General features: G+C 41.4%; 2 protein-coding genes across 2 annotated transcripts in view; both read left to right on the top strand.

Annotated features, from left to right (window-relative positions):
- LOC117503517 (multidrug resistance-associated protein 9-like) overlaps positions 1 to 15494 on the top strand; it is a 132483-nt gene extending 116989 nt beyond the window's left edge. Inside the window, exons 12-29 of the mRNA XM_034162783.1 lie at positions 39 to 163; positions 237 to 309; positions 376 to 579; positions 1932 to 2066; positions 2152 to 2215; positions 2437 to 2517; positions 4813 to 4913; positions 7675 to 7893; positions 7971 to 8215; positions 8624 to 8761; positions 8842 to 9028; positions 11484 to 11573; positions 11677 to 11866; positions 12340 to 12499; positions 14336 to 14414; positions 14644 to 14757; positions 14852 to 15016; positions 15411 to 15494. Of these exons, the coding sequence (XP_034018674.1) occupies positions 39 to 163; positions 237 to 309; positions 376 to 579; positions 1932 to 2066; positions 2152 to 2215; positions 2437 to 2517; positions 4813 to 4913; positions 7675 to 7893; positions 7971 to 8215; positions 8624 to 8761; positions 8842 to 9028; positions 11484 to 11573; positions 11677 to 11866; positions 12340 to 12499; positions 14336 to 14414; positions 14644 to 14757; positions 14852 to 15016; positions 15411 to 15494 (2454 nt within the window). The remainder of the gene's footprint in view (positions 1 to 38; positions 164 to 236; positions 310 to 375; positions 580 to 1931; positions 2067 to 2151; positions 2216 to 2436; positions 2518 to 4812; positions 4914 to 7674; positions 7894 to 7970; positions 8216 to 8623; positions 8762 to 8841; positions 9029 to 11483; positions 11574 to 11676; positions 11867 to 12339; positions 12500 to 14335; positions 14415 to 14643; positions 14758 to 14851; positions 15017 to 15410) is intronic.
- A 6491-nt stretch (positions 15495 to 21985) lies between these two features.
- Positions 21986 to 24753, top strand: part of LOC117503507 (transient receptor potential cation channel subfamily M member 1-like) — a 143711-nt gene continuing 140943 nt past the window's right edge. The window contains exon 1 of the mRNA XM_034162772.1: positions 21986 to 22031. Coding sequence (XP_034018663.1) covers positions 21986 to 22031 — 46 coding nt within the window. The remainder of the gene's footprint in view (positions 22032 to 24753) is intronic.

Here is a 24753-nt window from a genome sequence, read left to right as displayed (position 1 = left end):
ATTTTGGCTCATTACACTCCTGTTCAATGTCTTTATAGCTGCACCTGCAGCAGGGATCAGTTTCAGTCAATGGAACAATTGCCTATGCTGCCCAGGAGGCTTGGATATTCTATGGAACAATCAAAGAAAACATTCTCATGGGGGAACCCCTGGATGAGGCCAGGTAATGCTCTCATACAATCACATGACTGGCTCATTACAAAACCGATGATCCTGTTCTGACTGTTCCACTACAGGTACATCAGAGTTATCCATGCCTGTTGCCTAAAAACTGACCTGGACAAGTTGCCCATGAAAGACAAGACCATGGTCAGAAAATTTCCTCACTTAACATCACTATAATGAGAGTCCAACACTTTAACCCTGCCTTTACAGTTGGAGGAGCAGGGTGCGAACCTGTCTGGAGGCCAGAAACAGAGGGTCAGCCTGGCCAGAGCACTGTACTCCAACAGGGACATATTTCTCCTGGATGACCCACTGTCTGCTGTTGATGCCCGTGTGGGGAAACAGATCTTTGAGCAAGTCATCAAGGAGGAGCTGAAGGACAAAACAGTCATCCTGGTCACTCACCAGCTGCAGGTGGGGACATGCAGAGTTTAACTTGGTTGCACATTTCCTGAAGCTGACAGATTAGATTAAATCCCTTGAATACATCAACTTCCAAGATGCACTAAGACAGTGCATATATACATCATTCACTCAATCATGAGGTGCTGCTAGATGTGATCAGACTCAGCATGTGGTGACTGCACCTACTATTTCTGAAGTACTAATCTGTTTAGTGTTGAACTTCTTCAGACCACTGAACCAGTACTCAGACTACCTAACTCACCAAAGGTCCTAAAAACAAGTTTGCTTACCACTAAATGGTATTATCACAGTTTGAGAAACACTAAAGGTCACTATGTTTTGCAGTATACTCTGACCACTAGATGTTCACAATATTTAGAGCAAAATCCTTAAAGGTGATGCAAGCATCAAATACTCAGACATTACTCTTTTGAAAAAACAAATCCACTTGAATTTTCAATAGGTGGCCAGGTAGGGGGTCAATTGAATTACACAGGGCAAAATTAAAAATGCTCCAATCAAACTGAAAATGACACATTTGTCTGATCATAACAATTCCAAAAAGGTATAGTTTGGACTATCTGACTGAATGTTCAGGCATTATCGGATAAAAATGGTGACAAAGGCCAGTTTCAGTTTGTACAGGGGTCAAAAGTTAAAGTTGCTCCAGTTTTGGTTAAATGATGCAAATTAGAGTAAAGTTTTTAAAAGGAATAATTTGGATCATGTTACAGGGTAACATGTCATAGAATCAATGTGACCTTTACTTTAGAGACCAATTAGGAGCTGTAATCTTGCAACAACTTCCAAAAAAAAAAACAATTATACTACTTGGATTTTATTAGAAATTCACCAAATCCTTTATGAAACTTGAAAAGCCATGCAGCTTTAAAAAAAAAAGTCTTAACTCTGGATATATTTATCTATTTTGTTTTGATATTAGTTACTTACTTAAGTCTTAAATTTATAGTCTTAGTTTAAATGTCCATGTCAAATTGGGTTGAACCAGTTTTTCCACTTTGAACAAAGATTCAATATGGGCAGAGGGGTGGGATATCCCCTGAACACACCACACAGGGACCAATAAGGGAACAACTTTGTGAAAGGTCTGCCTTTGTCACACCCCTGTTGTGCTTTAGCAAAACTGTTTTAGTTCACTGTTCGTGAACGGATGGCTCTCCTGCAAGAGAGGCCTTCAGAACCCAGGCCTGTTTATTCAACATGACTTTCAATAATTTCAGAGGAATATATCAGCTTTGTAAGGGACAGTATTACAATAAGAACCACAGATATTAATTCCTAAAGCAGATGCACAAAGCTTCACTTGCATACCGGCTAACTTTTCCTAAAACACTGTCTAGTACATGGAGTTCTGTGATGAGGTTCTAGTCCTGAAGGATGGGACGGTGCTGCAGGCAGGGAGTCATGAAGACCTGATGACTGCTGGTGGATATTACTTTGAACTGGTCACCGAGCACCAGAATAAACAGTACAAAGTAAGAATGTCACAAATGCCGCTATCTGATTTCACAAGAATGGACAAAATGTCTCATTGAGCCTGAAAAGAGCTGTTTGTTCCAGCCCCAGAATGTGGAGCAGGGGGCGGAGCTTAACCGGCACCAGGATGGAGCAGGAGCCAATCCAGGTATCCACATTATTGCTGAAGCAGGACTATCTAGGATTTAAAACTAAAACCTGTTGGACTCTTTCACACTTGCTAAAAGGTTGTAGCTTTTGTTTCACAGATGAAATATCTGAAGCAGTCAGATCAACATGTGGCAGCAGTTGTAAGTCTGGAGGGAGGGGCAAAGTACTGCATTCTGTTAATCATATGGACACATCAGTAACATCTGTTCTCCTCTGAAGCTGACAGTTCTGAGGTGGAGAGAACCAGGGAAGGTCTGATCAGCTGGACCACAATCAGCCAGTACTTCCAGGCAGCAGGAGGTCTGAGACACACAAACAAAACTGGTGCACCTGTTCACTGTGAACACACTTGACAAATGAGCAGCTTTTAACAAGAGCAATCAGATTTCTGACATTCGCCAATCCAGGTCTGGATCACCTCCAAAATTTAATGGAGTCTTTGATGCCCTAATGTCTGTCTCCCAAATAACAATTTGATGTTGCCAGAACGTTGCAAGGACATTGCTGCAACATGAATTTGTAGATTCCCTGCAACGATGCATTTATGTTTGTGTGTGTGTGTTACTTGGGTCTGTGTTGTAAATTTGGTGAGAATCTGAAGTACTTTGAAGAAATCTCTCAAAGCATATGTAAAGTGAAATCTTGATCCAGATCACCTCCAAAATTCAGTAGAGTTTACCATGGCCTAATGTGTATCTGTGAAGTAGTTTTGACATGATCCTTCAAAGCCTATATAATGTGAAATCTTAATCCAGATCATCTCCAATATTTAATGGAGCCTTCATGACCCAACATGAATCCATGAAGTAGTTTTGATGTAATCCTTCATAATGAAACTGGATCAACTCCAAAATTGAATGGGTTTTTCCTTGGCCAATTATCATCTGTGGTGGAGAACTCTATCAAAATCCATGCAGCAGTCCTGCAGACAAATAAATGCAGGTGATTTTATTATGTCCTTGGCAGACATGATTTTCAAAACACTTGGATGTGGAGCTGCAATAATTAATGAGCCTTTATTTAGAATCCCAGTTCCTTGGTTTCAACCTTTACAGCACCAAGATGCTTCCAGCAGCCACAAATGCAAAACTACCAATGTTAACAGATTTTATTACTTGGTGTTATAATGTAATGGAGAGCAAGAACAAAAAAATGAAGTTACTCTCTACCAGATTCAGTTTCTTATAATGGAAAATGGATATTGATACAAGAGTATATTTGTATTACGGCTGTTTTAATTCTGGTTGCATTAATGTGACCTTAGTTAGATATCCTTCTATTATATCCCACACATCTGCACATAACAATGTGTATCCAAATGGTCCTTCCTGCACTGGTCTCGATTATTCCCAATTCCATCCTTGGCTGGTTCCTCCCCAAAAATCAGAATCTTCTACTTTTCACTTCATATTTTGATGCTCAACTGTCTCTAGTTAATCTGTAAATCTTGTACTATGTAACTAGTCCAAGCATGAAGCCTAAACTTGATGTGAAGGTCAATCTACCAGAGGAGATGTCTCATCTTCAAGGGCAGAATAGTACTTTGCAGAGGTGTGTATATGCAAGTATTCACAATGCTGCACTTTTACCACATTTTGTTACAACCTTATTCAAAAATGGATTAAATTTTTTCCTCAATTCTACACAATACCCCATAATGAGAACATAAAGTTAAGATTTTTGCAAACTTATTACAAATTAACTAAAATCACATGTACATAAGTATTCCATCCTTTGCCTTGAAGCTTAAAATTGAGCTCAGGAGCATCCCATTTCCAATGATCATCCTTGATGTTTCTACAGTTTAATTGGAGTCCACCTGGGGTAAATTCCATTATAACACATGCCTGTCTACATATAACAACCCACAGTTGGCAGTACATGTCAGAGTGCAAGCAAAGCATGAAGTCAAAGGAATGGTTTCTAGACCTTCGACAGGATTGTCTCAAGGTGCAAATCTTGGGAAGGGTACAGAAACGTTTCTGCTGCTTTGAAGATCCCAATGAGCAGTGGCCATGGAAATAAGGCACTGCTCATCACCTAGCCAATGCAGCCCTGTAGTGAAGCATGGTGGTGGCAGCATCATGCTGTGGGAATGTTTTTCAGTGATAAGAACTGGAAGACTAGTCAGGACTGAGGAAAAGATGACAGCAATGTACAGAGACCTCCTGGATGATGACCTCAGACTGGGGCCATAGACCCCCCCCCCCCCCCCCCCCCGAGCAGGACAATGTCCTTTAGCACAGAGCCAGAATATCAGATAGCCTTGTATTCTTACTGTGCATAACACAGGGTTCTGCTTTGATACAGCACTATGGTCTCCTTCCATGATGCAATAGGACAATGTACATTACGTCTTGGCAAACTCTTACTGACCTGTTGACTCTATAGCATCCAAAACACTTGGTGGGTGTCCTTCCCCCAAAAAGAAAACTAGATAAATGATTTCCTGCCTATTATCACTGCAGACACTCGCCTGTCTCCTCACACCATAAGACATGCTTATGTAAAAGTAATTGTACATAAAGAAACTAATTTCTTGAGACACTTAGCTCCTGTGATTGTCCTGTTGCTTGTTTTGAATGTCACCTCCAGGGTTCTTTACAGTCTTCTTGATCATCATCTTTGTTCTGATGGTGGCAACCACAGCAACAACTTCCTGGTGGATCAGCAACTGGTTGCAGCAAGGACACAGGGTAAGAAGTGCACCGACAGTTAACTTGAAACTAAACAATTTTGTAAACTGGTCACAGAATGCTTCAGATGGATTTGTCAAAATGGTTTAATCTGATACTTGACATTTTAAAGTGGCAGTACAACTTAGACCACTGTAGATATTGAGAGAAGGGTAATTATTGACTACATTACGTAGACATTGTAGTCTAAGAAATTTCTCTTCCAAAATACAATGTCCTTCCAGTCTGACATCGGGTCCATTGTGAACTATATCACTGATAAAGCTGACTGTTATGAACGTCTTGATATGAAACACGTGAGCATTATATGAAAATTTTTCTTTGTAAAATCGAGATGCTCTAAGGGTTAACAGAAATTAAATTTGCAGACATTGGCGGCATCTTAGTTTACGATCTCTTGGACACACTCAACAGCAAAGTAAACTTTGGCAATTACCAGTAGGAATTCCTGATCAGGTTTTTTTTGGCCCCGATCCGATTGAGTATCTGCCGACACCATGTCCTGATCCGATACTTTAGAAAACTGAATGAACAATGAACAAATGCTAAATCATTTCATTTTAATCACCTTATTTTATTATTTATCACTTAAACAGTGTACTTCTCCTTGAGGTAGCTTGAACAATCAAGTAATCTACCAGACTTAAAAAATGTACAAATTTCCATGTTTTCTCTAAAAATAAATGTCAAAGGTTCCTTATGTTAAACAAGAAATTATCTAATCTGAAATAACAGGTGGTTTTAATTTATAGATGAGAGGTTTTTAAAGAACAATTTATTGATTTAGCTATTTTAATTACAAGTATTCTAAACTTTTTTTTTTTTTTTTAAACAGCAATCAGAAATTGAGGTAACAAACAACAAAAAAACATTTCCAAGGATTTTTCTTCAGACATGTGGTTTCTGTACTGATCTGTGGTTCAAATCCCCACCTGACTGGAAAATCACTAAGGGCCCTTGGGCAAGGTCTCTGATCCCCTATTGCTCCCGGTGTGTAGTGAGCGCCTTGTATGGCAGCACCCTGACATCGGGGTGAATGTGAGGCATAATTGTAAAGCACTTTGAGAGTCTGATGCAGATGGAAAAGCGCTATATAAATGCAGTCCATTTACCATTTGTACAGATCAGTGGTTTCTGCCACTAGTCTTCCATGTTTTGGCCCGACGCATCATTCCTATTGGACAGCGTGAAGCTACGTCACAGCTCAGAGCGTCGAAAGTTCAAAAGTCAACTTGAAAAGGGAAAAAAAAAACTTCCATTTGCGTCCTGACAGTCCTCAGTGTGCCCCTCTGATGCTTTCAGTGTTCAACAAGTTCAGAGCAGCGCAGTGAATGAAGACGGAAGCTCTTTAAGACACGCTCCTAAATGTGATGAGTGTGCACGTCACTCGTGCGCATACAATCTCTCGCTCCATTTTGCAGACAATCACAGGACAATTTGGGTGTTTTTGTTAATCTGATGACAGATCGTCATCCTGAGGACTTGGTCAGCACCGGGTCCTGCTGCACACGGAAGGATGACTGAGCAAGAGTTTCAGTGGGAAAGTGTCCATCATCCTCTTGTCATTCCATCGAGGCATCAGGCTGAGCGCGTAAACACACAAACAGCAGTTCTGCGAAAGAAACTGCGCGCGTTACTCCCCCCACCTCTGTCCGGTTGAACTTATGTTTTTTCTTTTGTTCAATTTAAAAAAAAAAAAAAAAAAAAAAAAAAAAAAAAAGATTGGGTTGACCTTTGACAGTGTCAGCCTGGCGGCAATGCGCACTCCCGCTGTCAGAAGCGTCACATCAAAAGCCAAGCTAAAGTGATGCTTCTGACGCCTCTAAAAAGCAACGCGTCTGACACTTCCGATGCGTGAAAGGCCCATTATTTGCAACAATGAGCCTGAAACAGCACTGATCAAAATGAGAATAAAATCTATCGCATTCGTGATCAGGATGCAACGTCCAATTTCGATCAAGTCTGACATGATCGGGCCCAATTTCCGATCACGTGATCGGATGGGGACATCCCTAATTACCAGTACTACAGAAAGCAGTTACATCAGGCCAAGTAATAACTTGCTATGCAGAAGAAAATGACATCTGGCACAAACTTTTAGTCTGTTGCCCAATTTCTAACTCAGTCTGAATTAGGCTTGATGGTAGAGGAGGTATGTGCTGACAGGCACCATTTTAATCAAGACAGCTCTCTAAAATTGAATTCAACTTGTGCCAAAAATACTACTCAGTGGCAATACAACATGTTAAAACTACTGACATCAAAGGTGGAAGAGGGAGCTTGGTCTCTCATCTAGAATTAAAATGGGAAACACACTGCAAAGGCTTCTGTAAATGTACAATAAAACACTTCAAGAGACTAAATCTTTAAAACAGTTGTTGTAATCTCAACTTGTGCTCTGAAATAAAACATCCTGACTGAATAGACTGGGAGAGGTGATGGTCTAATGGTTAAGCATTGGGTTTCAGACAAGAGACTCAGTTCAAACCTAGCTACCAGAAAATCACTAAGAGCCCTTGGGCAAGGTCTTTAATCCCCAAGTGAAGAGGTTTTCAATTCCAGTCATTGGCAGCCCTTTGAGAACTTTCCTAAAAGGTGCAGGACACCAGCCCTTGTTGACTGGAGTTGAAGACCCCTGCCCTAGTTGCTCCCTGTGTGCACACGCCTTGCATGATGCAAGTGGAAAAGTGCTATATAAATGCAGTCCATTTAATGCACCCTGAAGGACTTGTTTGGTTTATTTGGGTTCTTTGATTTCCAGGCTGTCAATCTGACCTGTCCAGAGAACGTGACGTGTCCAGTGAATGTGACTTATCCAACTGATGGGAATGTGACTCTGAACCCTAACCTGCACTACTACCAGTGGGTCTGCGGTGTGCTACTCGCTGTCATGATGGCACTAACCATCATCAAATCAATCTGCTTTGTCAAGCTTGCAATGTGTGCTGCAACCACACTCCATAACAACCTGTTGAGTAAGGTAGGAAGGCTGAAGTCAACCTATGTGATTAAAGTTGATTCTCATACAGAAATCCTGACTGGAGTCTCTTTTCCCAGATCTTGAAGTGCCCAATGAGTTACTTTGACACAACACCAACTGGGCAAATCATCAACTGTTTCACCAGAGACCAGGATGAAATGGACACCCTCGTACCTCACTTCATGAACATATTCATCATGTATTCTCTAACTATCCTGAGTTCAGTCATCATGGCCCTTGTTCTTGCCTACCCAAACCCTTGGATATGGGTTACTGTAGGGACTATAATCCTCTTTTTGTTATACTTCAGGAAACTAGAACGGTTAGTAAACTACATCAAACTCTTCCAAAAACTGAGCTGGTTTGCAGACCAGCAAGTAACGTCTATCTTTTTGGGCTGTCTCAATTCAGAGGCTGCACCGTTCTGAAGGTGCATTTATCAGCCACATAGCTCAGTAACATGATTGGCAGCTTGGAATGGCTTTAAATGCATTGCATAATTCCAAGACAAAAGTACAATTTCAGGCTCTGTGCACAATCCTATGTACTAAAATGTTACACCTCTACATTAGCTTGTCACATGCAGCTGTCAAAGTTGCCAGGCAAAAGGCAGTAAGTGCAAGACAAGTTAATGATGGCAAAATGCTCCATAGGGTTGATGAACAGTTGGTTCAGCTTCCTTTCCTAAAAGGACAGATCACAGGTTAAATTTCTTTTCTTCTTTCCACAGCAAAATCCTGGATGTGATCTGTCAGCTCAAGAAAAAGGAAGGGGACAGCCGGTCATTTTGCATCTCTCTGTGCACATCTGTTACACAGGGCCTCAGTACAATTCATGTGTATAACAAGAAGGATCACTACATTGATCTGTGAGTCTCTTCCTTCCTCAGGACTTGTGTTCTGTTGATGCACTATGGTAAACAAGTCAGCCTGGATCTGTTTATTACAGGTTCAAGAAGCTGAGTGACACAAACATCAACCACCAGTTGTTGCTTGGCTACGGCTCACGGTGGTGCTGCACTGTGTTGGACTTTGGTGCAGGAATTTTGGCAGTGGGGATCACAACAGCTGTGTTACTGTTTCCTTACAATAGCAGTGTTGCCATGAAAACCCTTGCCTTGATCTATGCTGGACAGGTACCTGTCATGGCACACTAACACATATGAAACTCACTGTTTAATGTGAGTCACGTCATAAACAAGACTAGCTGTATATGTGTAAAATATATATATATATATATATAATCCTGATACCATAATTCGGTGATGGTCTAGTGGTTATAGCATTGGGCTTGAGACCAGAGGATCCTCAGTTCAAACTCCAGCCTCACCAGAAAATAAGGGCCCTTGGGCAAGGTCCGTAATCCCCCCAGGAGCACCTTGAGGCATAATTGTAAAGCACTTTGAGCATCTGATGCAGATGGAAAAGCATTACATAAATGCAGTCCACTTACCACAATGATGCAGTTTACAGCAGTACTTTATGCCCGCTTAACACAACAGTTAGGCAAATGAGGCAGAAACGGGCTGAAAAACAAATTCCAATTCCAGCAGCAGGTACAGACTGTCGGAAGCTGTGTGCACATGCATGAACACAATGCGACCACGTGAGGTGTGATGCCACATCACACTCACAGCAGCAGAAGCAATTACATTTTGGATAAATGTACATAAACTGCTGAAAATGTGTAAGGTAAAAGTAATGAGCACAGAACATAAAAACAAATGAATTGATGCACTAACAGTGTTGCCATAGTTACTTTGAAAAAGTAATCCAATTACTAATTACTCAGTTGTAAAAGTAACTAAGTTAGATTACTAGTTACTTTCCCCAGCTGCCGACAACAACCCTCTGCCACCTCAACATGACAATACTTGTTTTGCCAAAACTCACTTTATAGTCGCCCTTTCTCGACTTCAATGAAAATAAATACTTTTATAAAAAGTAAAATAGATGTCTTTCTTGACCTCATATTTAACTGACAGCACTGTAACAGTAAAACTTGCCATTTCTAACCTACATTGTTTATAAATGTAACTATTAAATTCTTTCTAACATTTAAATTTTCTATAAACATTTTACTTGTCAAAATGATTATTATTTTAAGTAGTATTAGTAGTTGTAGTAAAAAAAAAAAAAAAAACTTCAAAACTGGACCTTTAATCTAGGTGTGTTGTGGGGGGGGCACATCCCTGCCCCACGCCCCTATTCCATCTGGATTCGCCCCTGCTTTGGCATTTGAGCACAAAGAATGGATAACATTTATTTATGCAGAAAACATGACCAGATTTACAGGTAAAGTTTTATTGCGTTTTCACATCATGTGGTCCTCAGAAAGAGTTTAGGTGCATTTGAGTGGAAAATAGTGTTGGTTGTTGACGCGTCGCAGAGGATCAGCTGTTTTTAGCAGCAGATACGGAGCGGCTCAGCTCAGAATTCTAAATAAAGGAGAAAAGCATAAATGTCTTTGTAAAGCTCAGTGCAGGTGTGCTGTTGTCACCGCGCTTTAAGAGGTGAGGACGAGTCGAGCTGCTGCAGAAAACCGCGGATGAAAAGCTCACAGCTCTCTTAAAGTGGGTAGTTCAGTTGAACCCCGACCTCCTGCCCACGGACCAAGTTTAATGCTGCTATCAACCCACAATGCAAAAATAATAGTAATGCAGTGACTTGGAGAAGTAACTTTAATCTGATTACTGATTTGGAAAAATTAAGGCATTAGATTACTTTTTACTAAAAAAAAAAAAAGTTGTTAGATTAGAATAACGCATTACCAGCATCACTGTGCACTAATCAGCTGGCTCAGCGCATCCAGCTGTCCACAGCACGCTGACAGACACGGTCATGTCCGGTGTCCCAAACTGAAGGGCCGATAAGGGAATCGATAAGCAAAAAGGCTTTTGATTTCATGTTTGCCATTTCTGTTGCTCCGGGTGGAAACGGCACACTGCAGGGCATTTGGAAAATGTGGGGCCATTCACACAACTAGTAAGTGGCCACCTGCTCTCTACTTTCATGCTGGCTACGCAAATGGTCCCAATTTTTCTAAGTGCCCCACGAGTGGTGTTGTATGTTTGTGGGTGGCACTTGAACTCCAGCCAATTGTGGGTCAACTGGGCACTCGGAAGACATTTGCCACTATTCCTTCACTGGTGTGAAGGCTACTTCGATAATCCCATTCAGCTGATTTGTGCAGCCACTCGGCACGATATGTCCAACCTGCATTGGACATGCCTTGCAAGCATGATCAGATGGCAGTGCGACCTCATCCCACCGTTCAAATGGGTTACCAGCACAAGCGACACAAATGCAGAGTGCAGGTACTGGGCCCGAATGGGTGTGGCAACTGCTGTCTGAGATGTTCAAGATGGCTCTGATTTTTGCACAACTGCCATTTGAATCCTTCTTCACGTGTAGTTCGGCCTCAATCGTGTTGTGTGAAGGTGCCATAAGATATGGCACAATCACTGACATGCGTGGTTTTTTGTTTGTTTACACTCTGTAAATGACTCATAAGTAGTAATCTGTATCTCTAGAAAAAAACTGAGTTTTGTTCGCACTGCTCCCAACTCATTAAATGTTCATCTTGTGTAGTTGACTGGCATGTGTCAATACTGGATCTCCAACCTGGTGGAGATGATGGCCCGGTTCAGTTCAGTGGAGCGTATCCTGGAGACCACTGCGGTCAGTCAACGTGAAAAACCTCTGTTCATTCCCCCAGTTGCTGTGAGAACTATCACTCACTGATTTTTATTTGTGTGTATATATTTTTTTTAACTTATTTCAGCATTGTAGGCCAGAATCTGGACCAGAGATAGAACAAACTCCAGTCCCAGATGACTGGCCTCAGGCTGGCGCAATCACCTTCAGGAACTACACGATGAAATACAGGCCCTGTAAACCCATCGTCCTCCATGATCTGCAGCTCCACATTGGTGCCAAGGAGAAGCTTGGCATTGTGGGAAGGACAGGCTCTGGTAAGCTGTGATCAGTTTTTCAATGCACTAAATGGCCAGTTACAAAACTATCAACCACTTCTATTCCAAAATGGCTTCATGAGTTACTTTCCCAGCCAAGGCCAGTACACACTTGCAATTGTCAGGGTTATTTTGTATCTGTTCCAGTTTTGACTTAATCTAGTCTTTGTCACTTGAAATTGTTATACCTACCACTAACTACTGCTTTCACCTGCTCCTTGCTGAAAATACCTGGTTCATGTCAGTGGGTCTTAAACACGTATCTGTGCACAACCCTGACTTTATATGTGTTGAATCAGTAAAGGAAAAGATTGAGACTCAAAATGGCCTTCGGGCTATTGCAACAAATTTTCATGCACATTTACATTTGAGTTCTCAGTCCCAAAGGCCACTGGATAGTGACAGCTCTTCCATTGTTGGAGCAGGTGCTGTTAATATTGGGTTGTTCCCCTAAATTACTTTCTATTCTTCAGGCAAGTCATCCCTGGCTGTGGCTCTCTTCAGGCTAGTAGAACCAACTGCAGGACATATTGTGATAGACGGCATTGACATCACCACAATCAGCCCAACTGACCTCCGCAACAAACTGTCATTCATCCCCCAACATCCAGTCCTGTTCACTGAGACGGTCAGGTAAATGCAGCTTTCATACTCCTGTAAGGTGTGTGTGTGTGGGGGGGGGGGGGGGTTAAAATTTACTAGCACTATTGTGTATAAATAAAGCTTGAGAGAAACTCAACCATAGTCAGAGTTAACATCATGTTTAAGGTTGCTGGTGTGGGGAGCAAAAACCAGCAGTTGAACGGTCCATACAATTAAGTATAAAATGTAGTTGGAGAACCAACATGCACGCTCTAAAGCCTTTAAAGCTTTCAGGTTCCACAGCATCAACTTGTTCAGCCCCACCCATCACGTTGAACTTCCTCAATGAAGAAAACATTTTTGTCTTTACATAAATACCACAATAAGTGTCACTTAAAAAAAAAAAAGGTAGTTGCATGTACACGCTGTCTTTAAAGCAAACATACTGTCAATTTACGCAATGGGAGCTCATCTTGACAGAACACCAGTGTTGTCACACTCTGAGAGCTCCCCCATTTAATTATGACATAATGTTGAATTTATGTGGCATAGATGTTTGGACAAAAGCTTCAGATATCATTCGCTGAGATAGATGATGAATGGAGTCCTCAAAGGTGTTTTAACTGGCGATAGAGGCAGACAACGGCAGCGCTAGCGGACAGTATGCTGTTCTAAACACCACCTCCTGGTTAACGGCGTTCCAAACGGCCGATAGGCGGCGATCAGTATAAAAACGCTAGCGCGCTGCATGCAGGCCTCTCACTCGCGACCAGCTCCAGATATTTTTGCAGAGAAGCTCCAGTATGCCTCCTAAAATAAAATTGGCAGCGGCAAGGACTTACCAAGAGGTCTGGTTCAGAAGCAGAGGGTAGCCCTGTGGTGGAGACGGAGCAACACATTGAGGAGGGGAAAAGGAGAGAAAAGAAAAGGCTGAGAGATGCGCTCCCTCCCCCTGCACTGACAGCTGCTTCAGCCTATTATACTCTGGGGGCGGTGCCTATATGCAAAAGTTCCTGGAGTAACGCAGGATTTGCCTGGATAAATCCAGCGGTACACAGGGCATTATCGGCGGCAGCAGAACACCACCGTTCTCACGCGCGTCTTAACCTGCAATTGTAAAGGATAGAACTGGGTATTAACCCCCGTTGCCTGATGTGTGCAGGATGCTACAGCGTCCAAACTCCGCTTTATTTGGTGGATTTAACGGCATTTTATCCGCGTATTTGCGGCTAGTATGGCGCTCAAAACATCGGCGAAATGCTCCGCCCCTTTCCACCGCGAAAACAGCCGGAACTACCGCGAACTTCGGTCTACGTACTACCCGCCGACAAAACCGTCTGTGTAACCTGGTCTTTACAGACAGGAACTAACATGTATGATTTGTTTGGTTTTGAATAAAATGGTAAATGGACTGCATTTATATAGCGCTTTTCCATCTGCATCAGATGCTCAAAGCGCCTTACAATAATGCCTCACATTCACCCCGATGTCAGGGTGCTGCCATACAAAGTGCTCACCACACACCTGGAACATCTAGGGGGATTAAGGACCTTGCCCAAGGGCCCAGTGACTATTTTGTGTGTTTTTTTTTGTTTTTTTTTTGTTTTTTCCTTTTTCCAGTCAGCCTGGGATTTGAACCAAGGAGCCTCTGGTCCAACACCTTAACCACTAGACCATCACCTCACCTTTTATTTTTAGGGTGTACAAATGTTTTTGACCTCCAAACTTTACTCAATTTAATCGTAAAAATTTTAGCGGAAGCTAACTGGCCCGCTGAGTTTTTAAAGTTGGCTGAAAAGCTAAGCAGTGAAGTTGACTGATCAGCGGAACTGTGCCCAGCTCTGCTTGTGAGACTGCAAGTACAATCACCAAAATGTTTCCCTACAGGTTTAACCTGGATCCCTTCAGCAGATACAGTGATGAAGAGATCTGGGCAGCTCTGGAGAAGACCCACATGAAGAACAAAGTATGTTAAGAACAAACAGTGGCTTATAGCCCCCAGTGTAACAGAACTAATGCAGTTGATTCATTAAGATCATATGGCTGACTGGGTGAAGCTTCAGATTACTTGTATATCCAGGTGGACTTCAGCTAAGATAAAACTTGAACAAACAGCAGTTTCATGGTCTCATGCTCTGATCAGGCAGGCTCTCCATCCTGGTGGTGGTACTGTTGAAAGTGTAATGTTTGTCCAGATTGACAGTCTGGAGGGAAAGCTGCAGGCTGCTGTGAAAGTAAATGGAGAAAACTTGTCTGGAGGTCAAAAACAGCTGCTGTGTTTGGCGAGAGCTCTGTTACAGCACGCAAAGGTATGTATCATATCAAACACTGCTTTGGTTACAAACTGTGGAGCTACCGGCAAATGGTAAAACAAGCACAAAATGCATTCCAATGTTTTCTCAGATTATAATCTTGGATGAAGCAACAGCATCAATTGATGAAGAGACAGACAGCTACATCCAACATGCTATAACTGAGACCTTCCAGGACTGCACCGTACTCACAATCGCACACAGACTCAACACAGTGATGCAGTCAGACCGCATCCTGGTCATGGACAGTGGACGGGTAAACTGAAAATCTACCATTAGTCTTCCAGTAGGACTAATAAGAGTAGTTGTATGACTTGAGGGTTCCTCATTTCAGTTGAGCATCTTAGTATGAGCACAGTTTGTGTCTCTGTGGACACTTGGATACAGCTCCCCATTAATTTGCAGTATAAACATTTATTATAGACATTTGCCATATAACTGAGTTATGTTAACCAAAAAGACACCCAAACATCAAATGTAGCCATGGTTTTTTTTTTTGTTTGTTTTTTTGCTACAACAGACTGCAGTTAGTTCTAGTAGTTCAGGTCCACATCTAGTGTTTATCAGCTGATGGTATTACTGTGGGAGAGGCTTATTCCAGAAATGGTAAACTGCTTCCTCACAGGGAATCTGTTTGGTTTTTGTCCCAGGTGGCGGAGTTGGACCATCCAGACATACTGAAACAAAGACTGGACTCACACTTCGCATATCTGCTGACAGCAAACACAGTGTAACCATGAAAAACAAACTACACTTGCACAACTTCAAACATTACACTTTCTAACATGACACAAATTGAGATGTGGGAACACGAGTCCTACTTATGGATGCACTGAGATACTTGAAATTGCACCTAGATGTTAGTCTAGATTTTGTTTGCTGCTAGTGTCAATGAACAATTTTAAAATTTTTAATAAATGAATTTTAAAGTGTTTTTATATATATATTACCTAGAGTCACTAACTGCAGCATGAGAAACTTCCTTTCTGCAACATTACAGCTTTATCAGAGGTCTGAATCACTGTCTGTAGTTAGAACAAACTACGAGACTTGGACTTTAAAGTTACACTTCTGTTTTTACCTTGACTGCAATTTGAATGCTTGGAAACAATTTAACATGTAAAATAAAATGGAATTTTTTATCAACGTCTTGGCCTTATTTTTGAGAAACCTGGTGAGGACAGAATCTGATTTCTTTGGTCAGGTCTGGTGTCTACCATAGACATGTTCTGGGTCACACTGTGCAATGCCTGGATGGGTTTAGTGTTGGGTAAGCTTTTGGGCCCATTTGTAGTGGGGCGGCATAGCAAAAACACTTCGGAGACATCCTGGAGCTGACCTCTGAGCTACAGGGGTCAAAGAATTACACGGGTCAAAACTTCAAAATGCTCCACTCGTTTAACTATACCACATTTGTCTGATCATAACTATTCCAAAAATGTATAGTTTGGACTATCTGAATGTTATGGGGTAAATGGCAACAATGACATGTTTCAGTTTGTACAGGAGTCAAAAGCTAAAGTTTCTCAAATTTTGGATAAAAAGTGGTGCAAATTATTGGTTGAATTAAATGGAACTACATAATGTTTTGACTGACCTTTACTTTGAGACCAAGCATTCAAGAAACAAGTTTGATGTCCATTGGATTCTATGCCGTGTGACATATTACCCCCTAACATAACTAAGCATGACAGATGGTGCAAATTAATCCTTTTTAAAATGCTATTAACTCAACCATTTTTTTTTTTTTAAACCCCATAACTCCATGGAATTCAGTCATAGTCCAAACTATACCTTTTTAGAATCATTAGATCAAACAAATGTGGTGTAGTTTATCGTGACTGGAGCATTTTGACCCCTGTGGCTCATTAGGTCAGCTCCAGGATGTCTCTTTCTAAATATTTTAGTGCCAAATTCCATGACTTTCTCACAAAATGAGGAATTTTTAATGGATATTTTAGCTTGGCTGCACCACTATTGAGGGAAGCCAGGACAACTCTGATCTTTATGCAGCCAATGACTGCTGCATGGGGAACTCTGGGATGGCACTTGGTCTGAACAAAGGTTAAGGTCCAAACTTCGAATTATTTCATGGATTCTTCCATAGTCACTTGAGAATTAACTGACAGTGCAGTAGATAAGTGAATATTTACTGAGGGATTCTTCAAATGGTGACACAAGCACCAAATTTGGCACACATACTCCTTAGACATTACTCTCTTAAAAATGCCGAGTGGCCACATGAACTTTCAATAGGCGGCCAAGAAGGGATCGATTGAAGAATTACACAGGGGTCAAAATTTAAAAATGTTCCAGTCATATTGAAAGATATTCTGTATTTGCCTGATCATAAAGATTCCAAAAAGGTATAGTTTGGACTGAAGAAATGTTATGGGGCAAAAACACTGAGGTCAACTTCAGTTTGTACAGGGGTCAAAAGTTGCTCCAATTTTTGGTAAGTGGTGCAAATTACTGGTTGAGCTAATAGAATTAATAAATGGAATAGTTTTGACTGGGTTGCGTGCTTGGTTTGCAAAGTAAAGGTTAAACAATGTCTGCATCCATTGGATTCTATGACGTAACATAACTAAGCACGATACATGATGCAAACTATTCCTTTTAAAAACCATATTCACTCAACTAATTTCCATCACTTTTCCCAAAATTGGAACAACTAACGTTTGACCCCTGTACAAACTGAAATTGACTGTCACCATTCTTGCCGTTTTTACCCCTTAACTCCAGAACAGTCAGATTGTCCAAACTATACCTTTTTTGAATCTTTATGATCACACAAATGGAATACCTTTCAATATGACTGGAGCATTTTTAAATTTTGTCCCTGTGTAATTCTTCAATTGACCCCTTCTTGGCCACCTATTGAAAGTTCATGTGGTCATTCGGCATTTTTAAGAATAATGTCTGAGTGTGTGCCAAATTTGGTGCTTGCATCACCATTTGAAGCTTTTTTTTTTTTTTTTTTTTTTTTTTTTCCGTTATCCGCTGCACTAACACTTGTGGCTTTATTATAGGTTTTTGTCCTAATACAGGAATCTAAAACTAGAATTAAGGAATGGATGATGTATTTCTCTTAAACTATAGAAATACTCAATTTGCTAAAGTGGTACTGAGGATGATGCACAGAACCTGAAAACTGGCAAATCTGTAAAGTTGGTCCACTTTCATTTACAGTTGTATTACGTTTATACCTGGCAGAATGTTTGGCCATTATTCAAAGAATACAAATAATTTTCACTTGTGGCTTGGTGTTTTCAAACTGCTTACTCTTTAATCATTACAGCAGGAACTCCTCAAATGGCACTCATCAGAAGTTTGCATACCTGTTTGGAATAGTGCGTTGCCCCCTTTTAATATATGACAGCTTGGAGTGTTTTGTGGTAGTTGTTGACGAGGCTCTCTGATAAAGCTGCCACTGAATGTCTTGGACTTTACATCAATTTCAAAGAAATATAAACCACATGGCACTCTATGGTGAATCTGCATGCAGTTACTGCATATCCTCTGCAGAGTTAGTCCTTGGGTGTTGTGTTCCTAAGAGTCCAGCCGAGGGCAATGTGAGTGAGACCTTTGAGTTGCCAAGGTCAATGTTGAGGATAGAAGTCAACTGTTGTAGCCAGGCGAGCCAGAGTGTACCAGTATGCTGTAGAGCAGGGGTAGGCAACCTGTTCCAGAAAGAGCCATGAGGGTGCAGGTTTTCTTTGCAGCCACTGACTCCACCAGGTGGTTTTACTGATATCACTTTGAGCAGATGGAATCAGTTAATCAGTGAAATCACCTGGTGGAGTCAGTGGCTGCAAAGAAAACCTGCACCCTCATGGCTCTTTCTGGAACAGGTTGCCTACCCCTGCTGTAGAGGTTCAGTAAAATTATAGTTTTTTCTTTGTGAAATCCACTTCACAAGTGGCCATTGAATGATTTATTCAGGTGCAGCATCTCTTTGGAGCATCCGTTGGTTCAATAAAGTAAATACGCAAGCATATATGCCCAACTACAACTGACCAATGAGTGCACTTGTAAGTTCACTTCTGGTTTCAGCGCGGTGGAGAAAGGGCAGCTATTTTCTTGCCAGCTGTGGGAGGGTTCGCAGTCCACGGAGCGCTGTGATCTAAAGAGGTTCTGTTTTGTTCATCACACCCAGGGAACTATCAAACTAACACCATCTTACAGGCAACAAGCAGTATTTTGTTCATGACTGTTTTGTCCTTGTTTACAGGCTTCCATTCAAAATGCTTATGATGTTTGTCTGCTTTCATCCATTGCAGTGTTTGTTTTTGCAGTAATTAAAGACGGCCCCATTAAATGTGTCAAACATATGCTGCTTTTCATGCTGCAATAGAGCCTTAAAGTGGTGTTAAAACGTAGTTTAGATGCACAAAATGTGTCAAATACACTCATGGTTGGGTGAATAAGGTAAGACATTTATCTGCCCAACGGTTGGGCGAATAGCCTTTGCCTTTTGGCAATGAGGACTTTTCTGGGCAGTGGAAAGCTGTTGGAAGGATTGAAAAGGTTAAGGTTCAGCGAGCTAATAAGTGGCTGCAGTTAATCTTTGGCTAAGACGAGAGGAATGGATACAATTGGCATGCTAGCAGTGATCACAAGAATCAGACCTGGGATGAGTATACTGAAATACTCGAGCATTAATTTTTTTCTTTTTTTTTTTTTTTGTGGCCAGTGAAATTGCAATGCAAAAAGCTATACCGATAAGTGTTGGAGCATCGACCTACAGCCTGACGCACAACATTCTCACCCAGAACAAGCTGAAAGATCAACCCATCGAAGAGCTTGTATTCCTCATGGGAAAAAATTACTTTAATCCAAAACCAGTGAAATTGTGCAAGGGTACAAACATGACTATGTAACTGCAAGCCCAACAAAACGGCCATGGAATATGTGGTCCAGCTGCACCGGTGCACACAAGATTGTAACAATGGCAGCACATGTAGAGAGATGGGATCATTTGTGGGGTTAATGAAAGGACCCAGAGGCATCTCCTGTCAGAAACAGATGTCACTTTGGAAAAGGCCCTGTCAATCGCAGTATCACGTGAGACAGCAAAGAAAAATGCACAGGACTAGACTCGTGTAGCCAGTGTATCAGCCTAAACGATGGACAGCAAAGTGTTACCAGTGCAAAGGAACCAGGCACACTGCAGCAGACTGTATCAGGGGAGAGGGTCCTTAATCATGGAGGTTACCAAGAACCCAATGGTCAGTCTGTCAGAGCTCCAGCATTCCTCTGTGGAGGAAGAAAAACCTTCCCTCCAGCAATCCACCAATCAGGCCTGTATCGTAGAGTGGCCAAACGGAAGCCATTCCTTTGTAAAAAGGCACATCGCAGCCCACCTGGAGTTTGCTAAAAGGCACCTGAAGGACTCTTAGACAATGAAAAACAATTGTCTGGTCTGATGAGACAAATGTTTTTGTTTTTTTTGTTTTGTTTTTTGCATGAATGGAAGGTGTATTTGGAAAAAACCAGGCACCATCCCTACAGTGAAGCATGGTGGTTGCAGCATCATGCAGTGGAAATGTTTGTCAACAGCAGGAACTGGGAGACTAATCGGGATTGAGGGAAAGATGAATGTATCAATGTATAGACATCCTGGATGAAAACCTGCTCCAGAGCGCTCTTGATCTCAGATTGGAGTGGCTGTTCGTCTTTCTACAATTCAATGACCCAAAGCACACAGCCAAGCTATCAAAGGAATGGCTTTAGGACAACATTGTGAATATCCTTGAGTGACCCAGCCAGAGCCCAGACCTGAATCTGAACATCTCTGAAATCTGAAAATGGCTCCCCATCCAACCTGATGGTGCTTAGAGGTGCTGCAAAGAGGAATGGGCAAAACTGCCCAAAGATAGTAAAGCTTGACTCTTCGACTGGACTGGGTTGCTTGCGAGTTTCCAGTCAAAGATTCAAGCTTCTCTACTATGGAGACCACCTGGACAACTGACAGCCTTCACAGAAACATTGCCCAAAGATAGGTGCACCAAGCTTGTGGTGTCATTCAAGAAGATTCAAGTCTGTAATGGCTGCTAAAGGTGCATCAAAGTATTGAGTAAAGGCTGTGACTACTTTGTTTGTAGTTTTAATAAATTTGAAAAAAAAGTCCTTACAGGTTGTTGAGTAGAACAGGAGAAAAAATTCATTTACGCAATTTTGGAATAAGGCAGTACCATAAAATTGTGGATATAGTGAAGCACTGTAAATACTTTCCAGATGCAATGTAGCACTTAAAGCAAAGCGTGTGGTAGAGGCAATTCCTATAAGACTGCAAGGTAAACTCTGTGTTCCCTAAAATGTCACAAATTAAATGGTCATATATGTATCTGTGTAGGCTCTCAGTTGTCCAGCTGGTTTCCATAGTAGAGAAGCTTGAATCTTTGACTGGATTGGATTGCTTGACGTGAGGCGTTCGCTTCAAATCACAGAAGCTTCCTCAGCTAAAATTCTTGCTCTGGTAGTCTGACTTCTGTCTTGACTCTTGTAGAGAAGAATAAACCAGAAGCCAACAAAAGCTGGAGTTTTTAACCTAGGGAGGCTTCCATCCCATCATTAGGAGAGTGCACAACAGGTGCCAGTTAGAGCTATTGTTTAGTCACTAGCCTATAGCAGTCGGCCTCTCGGTAGGAGGGGTCTGGTTAGGTTAAAAACGCCAGCTTTTGTTGGCTTCTGGTTTATTCTTCTCTACAATAGTCAAGACAGAAGTCAGACTACCAGAGCAAGAATTTTAGCTGAGGAAGCTTCTGTGATTTGAAGCGAAATGTCCTCACGTCAAGCAACCCAGTCCAGTCAAAGATTCAAGCTTCTCTACTAAGGTCAAATATACTCAACAAAAATATAAACGCAAATGTAGCTCATTGACTAAAAATATGTTAGAACATGTTCATCTCAAAGACAAGTTTGTTCAGAATCAGCTATTTATCATAAATCGACTGACTCGGTTAGTTTCTCATACATTCCCGTAGCATCAATGCATTTTCCCGTAGAAGCTGAACGTCCATTCATTTCAATGGGACTGCATGGAATGATTTTATTCATGGCCTTGGAACTTGGATGTTGGAAAAATACCACAATTTTGTCCCACCCCCGGACGCTGAGCGTCTGTCTCTTCCTAAACCACCTTAGTGTTGTGACTTGCATGATGAGAGTAGGGAATCATCCAACAAGGAGAATTTGAGGCAGACAGAAACATGATCTAAATATGACTGTCCTGGCCACACAATTCCAGTCATCAGCTGTGTTTTCTGGTACGTCTCGTTCTATCCAAAGTGACTCGAGTTCTGCTCTTGCAGCCACTGTTTCTGATGAGATCAGAGATAAAATTCAGGCTGCTCCTTTTTTTTTGGATGACAGGTGGATGAAACAAATGATACCTCTGGCCGTGCCCAACTTTCTGTCATTTTTTATGTTATTGTAGGTAAAATTTATGCTTCTGAGTGATGAGATGCTCAGTCTGTTTTTGAAGTATTAAATGAAAACTTGCAGGGCGACAGTTTTTGGGATAAACTTGTGATGCTGACATACGATGGGGCTGCTGTCATGGCCTCAGCACTCAATGGTCTGCAGGCCAAAGTGAAGGCAGTTGCCCCCAGTGTAATGTTTGTGTTGCGTGGGTTCCCTCCACGTGGCTTCTTCCCACATCCAAAGACATGCAGGTTAAGTGGATTGATTATTTTGTCCGTAGGTGTGAATGTGGGTGTGAATGTTTGTCTATATGTGGCCCTGCGACAGCCTGGCGTCCTGTCCAAGGTGTACCATGCCTTACGCTCTATGACTGCTGGGATAGGCTCCAGAACCCCGCACCACTTAATTGGAGTAAGCGGTTGGAGATGAGTGAGTGAAAAATGCAACAATAATTGCACAAGCAAATTAGACTGATTGTAAATAATACAAGGTCTGTCCAAAAAGTAATGGACCTTTTTATTTTTTTCAAAAACTATATGGATTTGAATCATGTGCGCTTGCATCAGCCAAGCTTGAACCTTCGTGCGCATGCGTGAGTTTTTTCACGCCTGTTGGTTGCGTCATTCGCCTGTGGGCAGGCTTTGAGTGAGCACTGGTCCAGCCCCCTCGTCAGATTTTCATTGTCAGGGAAATGGCTGAGCGACTGCTGCTTTGCTCCATGAAAATTTTTTCAGAAACTGTGTGAGACAGCCAGGTGGAAACCATTCGCAAAATTCAGATGGCTTTCGGTGAAGATTCTATCGGCGTCACACAGATTAAGGACCATTACAACCGGATTAAAGACGGCCCACACCGGCGGAGGGTGCACCGCGTGGCCATCGACAGGCTGAAACGACCAGATCATTTCCAAAGTGAAGGCTGTGTTGATCCGGCACGTCGTGTGACTACCAGAGAAATCGCAGAAAATGTGGACATCAACATGTGAAAATACTCACGCATGCACACGAAGGTTCAAGTTTGGCTGCTGCAAGCGCACATGATTCAAATCCATATAGTTTTTGAAAAAAAATAAAAAGGTTTGTTACTTTTTGGACAGACCTTGTATATTTAGGGCCCAAGTAGGACAAAGTCCTACGAGGACCCTCTTGTAATTGTGCTGTTTATTGTTATTATTTTTATTATTATTATTCTTTACACTTTTCAAGGCTCAATTTTGCCCATTTGCCATGCTCAAAAACTCACTAAATTTTGCAAAGTCGTCTGGCCAGATCCAAAATTCGATATTTTGGGGTCGTGCACATGCTCGCAGTGAAATAGCACCCCATACAAATTTTCAAAAGACCCTCCCCATTGTTTTTTTTTAACCTCATGAAATTTAGTGCACATATTTACCATGCTGGGACGCACAAAAAAGTCTTTTAACATCATTCTGCAAGTGTAGATACCAAAATTGGAAAATTATTCATGTGACTTTTGATATTGTGTTGGGTTTGACACCAGAGGATCGGTTCAAATCCCAGCCTGACCAAAACATCACTAAGGGCCCTTGGGCAAGGTCCTTAATCCCCTAGTTGCTCCCGGTGTGTAGTGGGCACCTTGCATGGCAGCACCCTGACATCTGGATGAATGTGAGGCATTGATGTATAAAGCGCTTTGAGTGTCTGATGCAGATGGAAAAACGCTATATAAATGCAGTCCATTTATCTCAGTGATGCACATATTATTGCTCAATACTGAACTCATGAAGCTATTTGTTGAAGCATGTGTTTATTTAGTTACATATTTCATAATCATATTTATTAATCTGAATAGCTCTAACAGCAACAGTGCTTTGCGCCGCTTAAAGCTCCAGATTTTCTCCCTCTGGCCAACTGTGTGCCAACCGTTTAGACAAGATCTCAATAGTTTAGTTACTTTCCACTGTGTTCCTGTTAATGATATACATTACCTCAAATTACTTTAGTATAGTGGTGGGCACAGTTCAGCAAATCTGCTAATTATCAAAGCTAATGTTTTCATTATCAGATTACCTTTTCAGATCATTTTGAAAACCATCAGTGTACTAATTATTTTCCGATAAAGTTTGGTCCAATAATTTTTAGACCGCTACCATATTTTTGCAGGCGTGGTGAACAAAGCTCAACAGTTACTAACATTTATGAAGTCTGATATTAAAGATTTGAGTATCTACCTGTTAAATGTTTTGTAGGAGATGTACAGTTCAATCCTCTGCAAACAGAGGAGAGCTAGTTTCAGGAGAAAAAACTCTATCCTCTGCAGACAAAGGCGAAATGATCACAGAAAAGAAAGAAAGCAAAAGAAAAAAGATAATCCCTTTGACACCATACTGACTTGCTGTCAATATCACCCAAGTCATGCACAGGCATACAGTTTTAACTTATGGTTAAATTTTTAATCAAACTACAACCCCAGTTCCAATGAAGTTGGGCATTGTGTAAAATGTAAATAAAAACAAAATACAATGATTTGCAAATCTTCTTCAAGCTATATTCAATTAAATACACCACAAAGACAAGATATTTAATGTTCAAACTGATAGACGTT

The sequence above is a fragment of the Thalassophryne amazonica genome, chromosome 2 (assembly GCF_902500255.1).
Source record: "Thalassophryne amazonica chromosome 2, fThaAma1.1, whole genome shotgun sequence".
Lineage (NCBI taxonomy): Eukaryota > Metazoa > Chordata > Actinopteri > Batrachoidiformes > Batrachoididae > Thalassophryne > Thalassophryne amazonica.
Note: the sequence above shows the minus strand (reverse complement) of the source record. Positions and strands in the feature narration are given on the sequence as shown.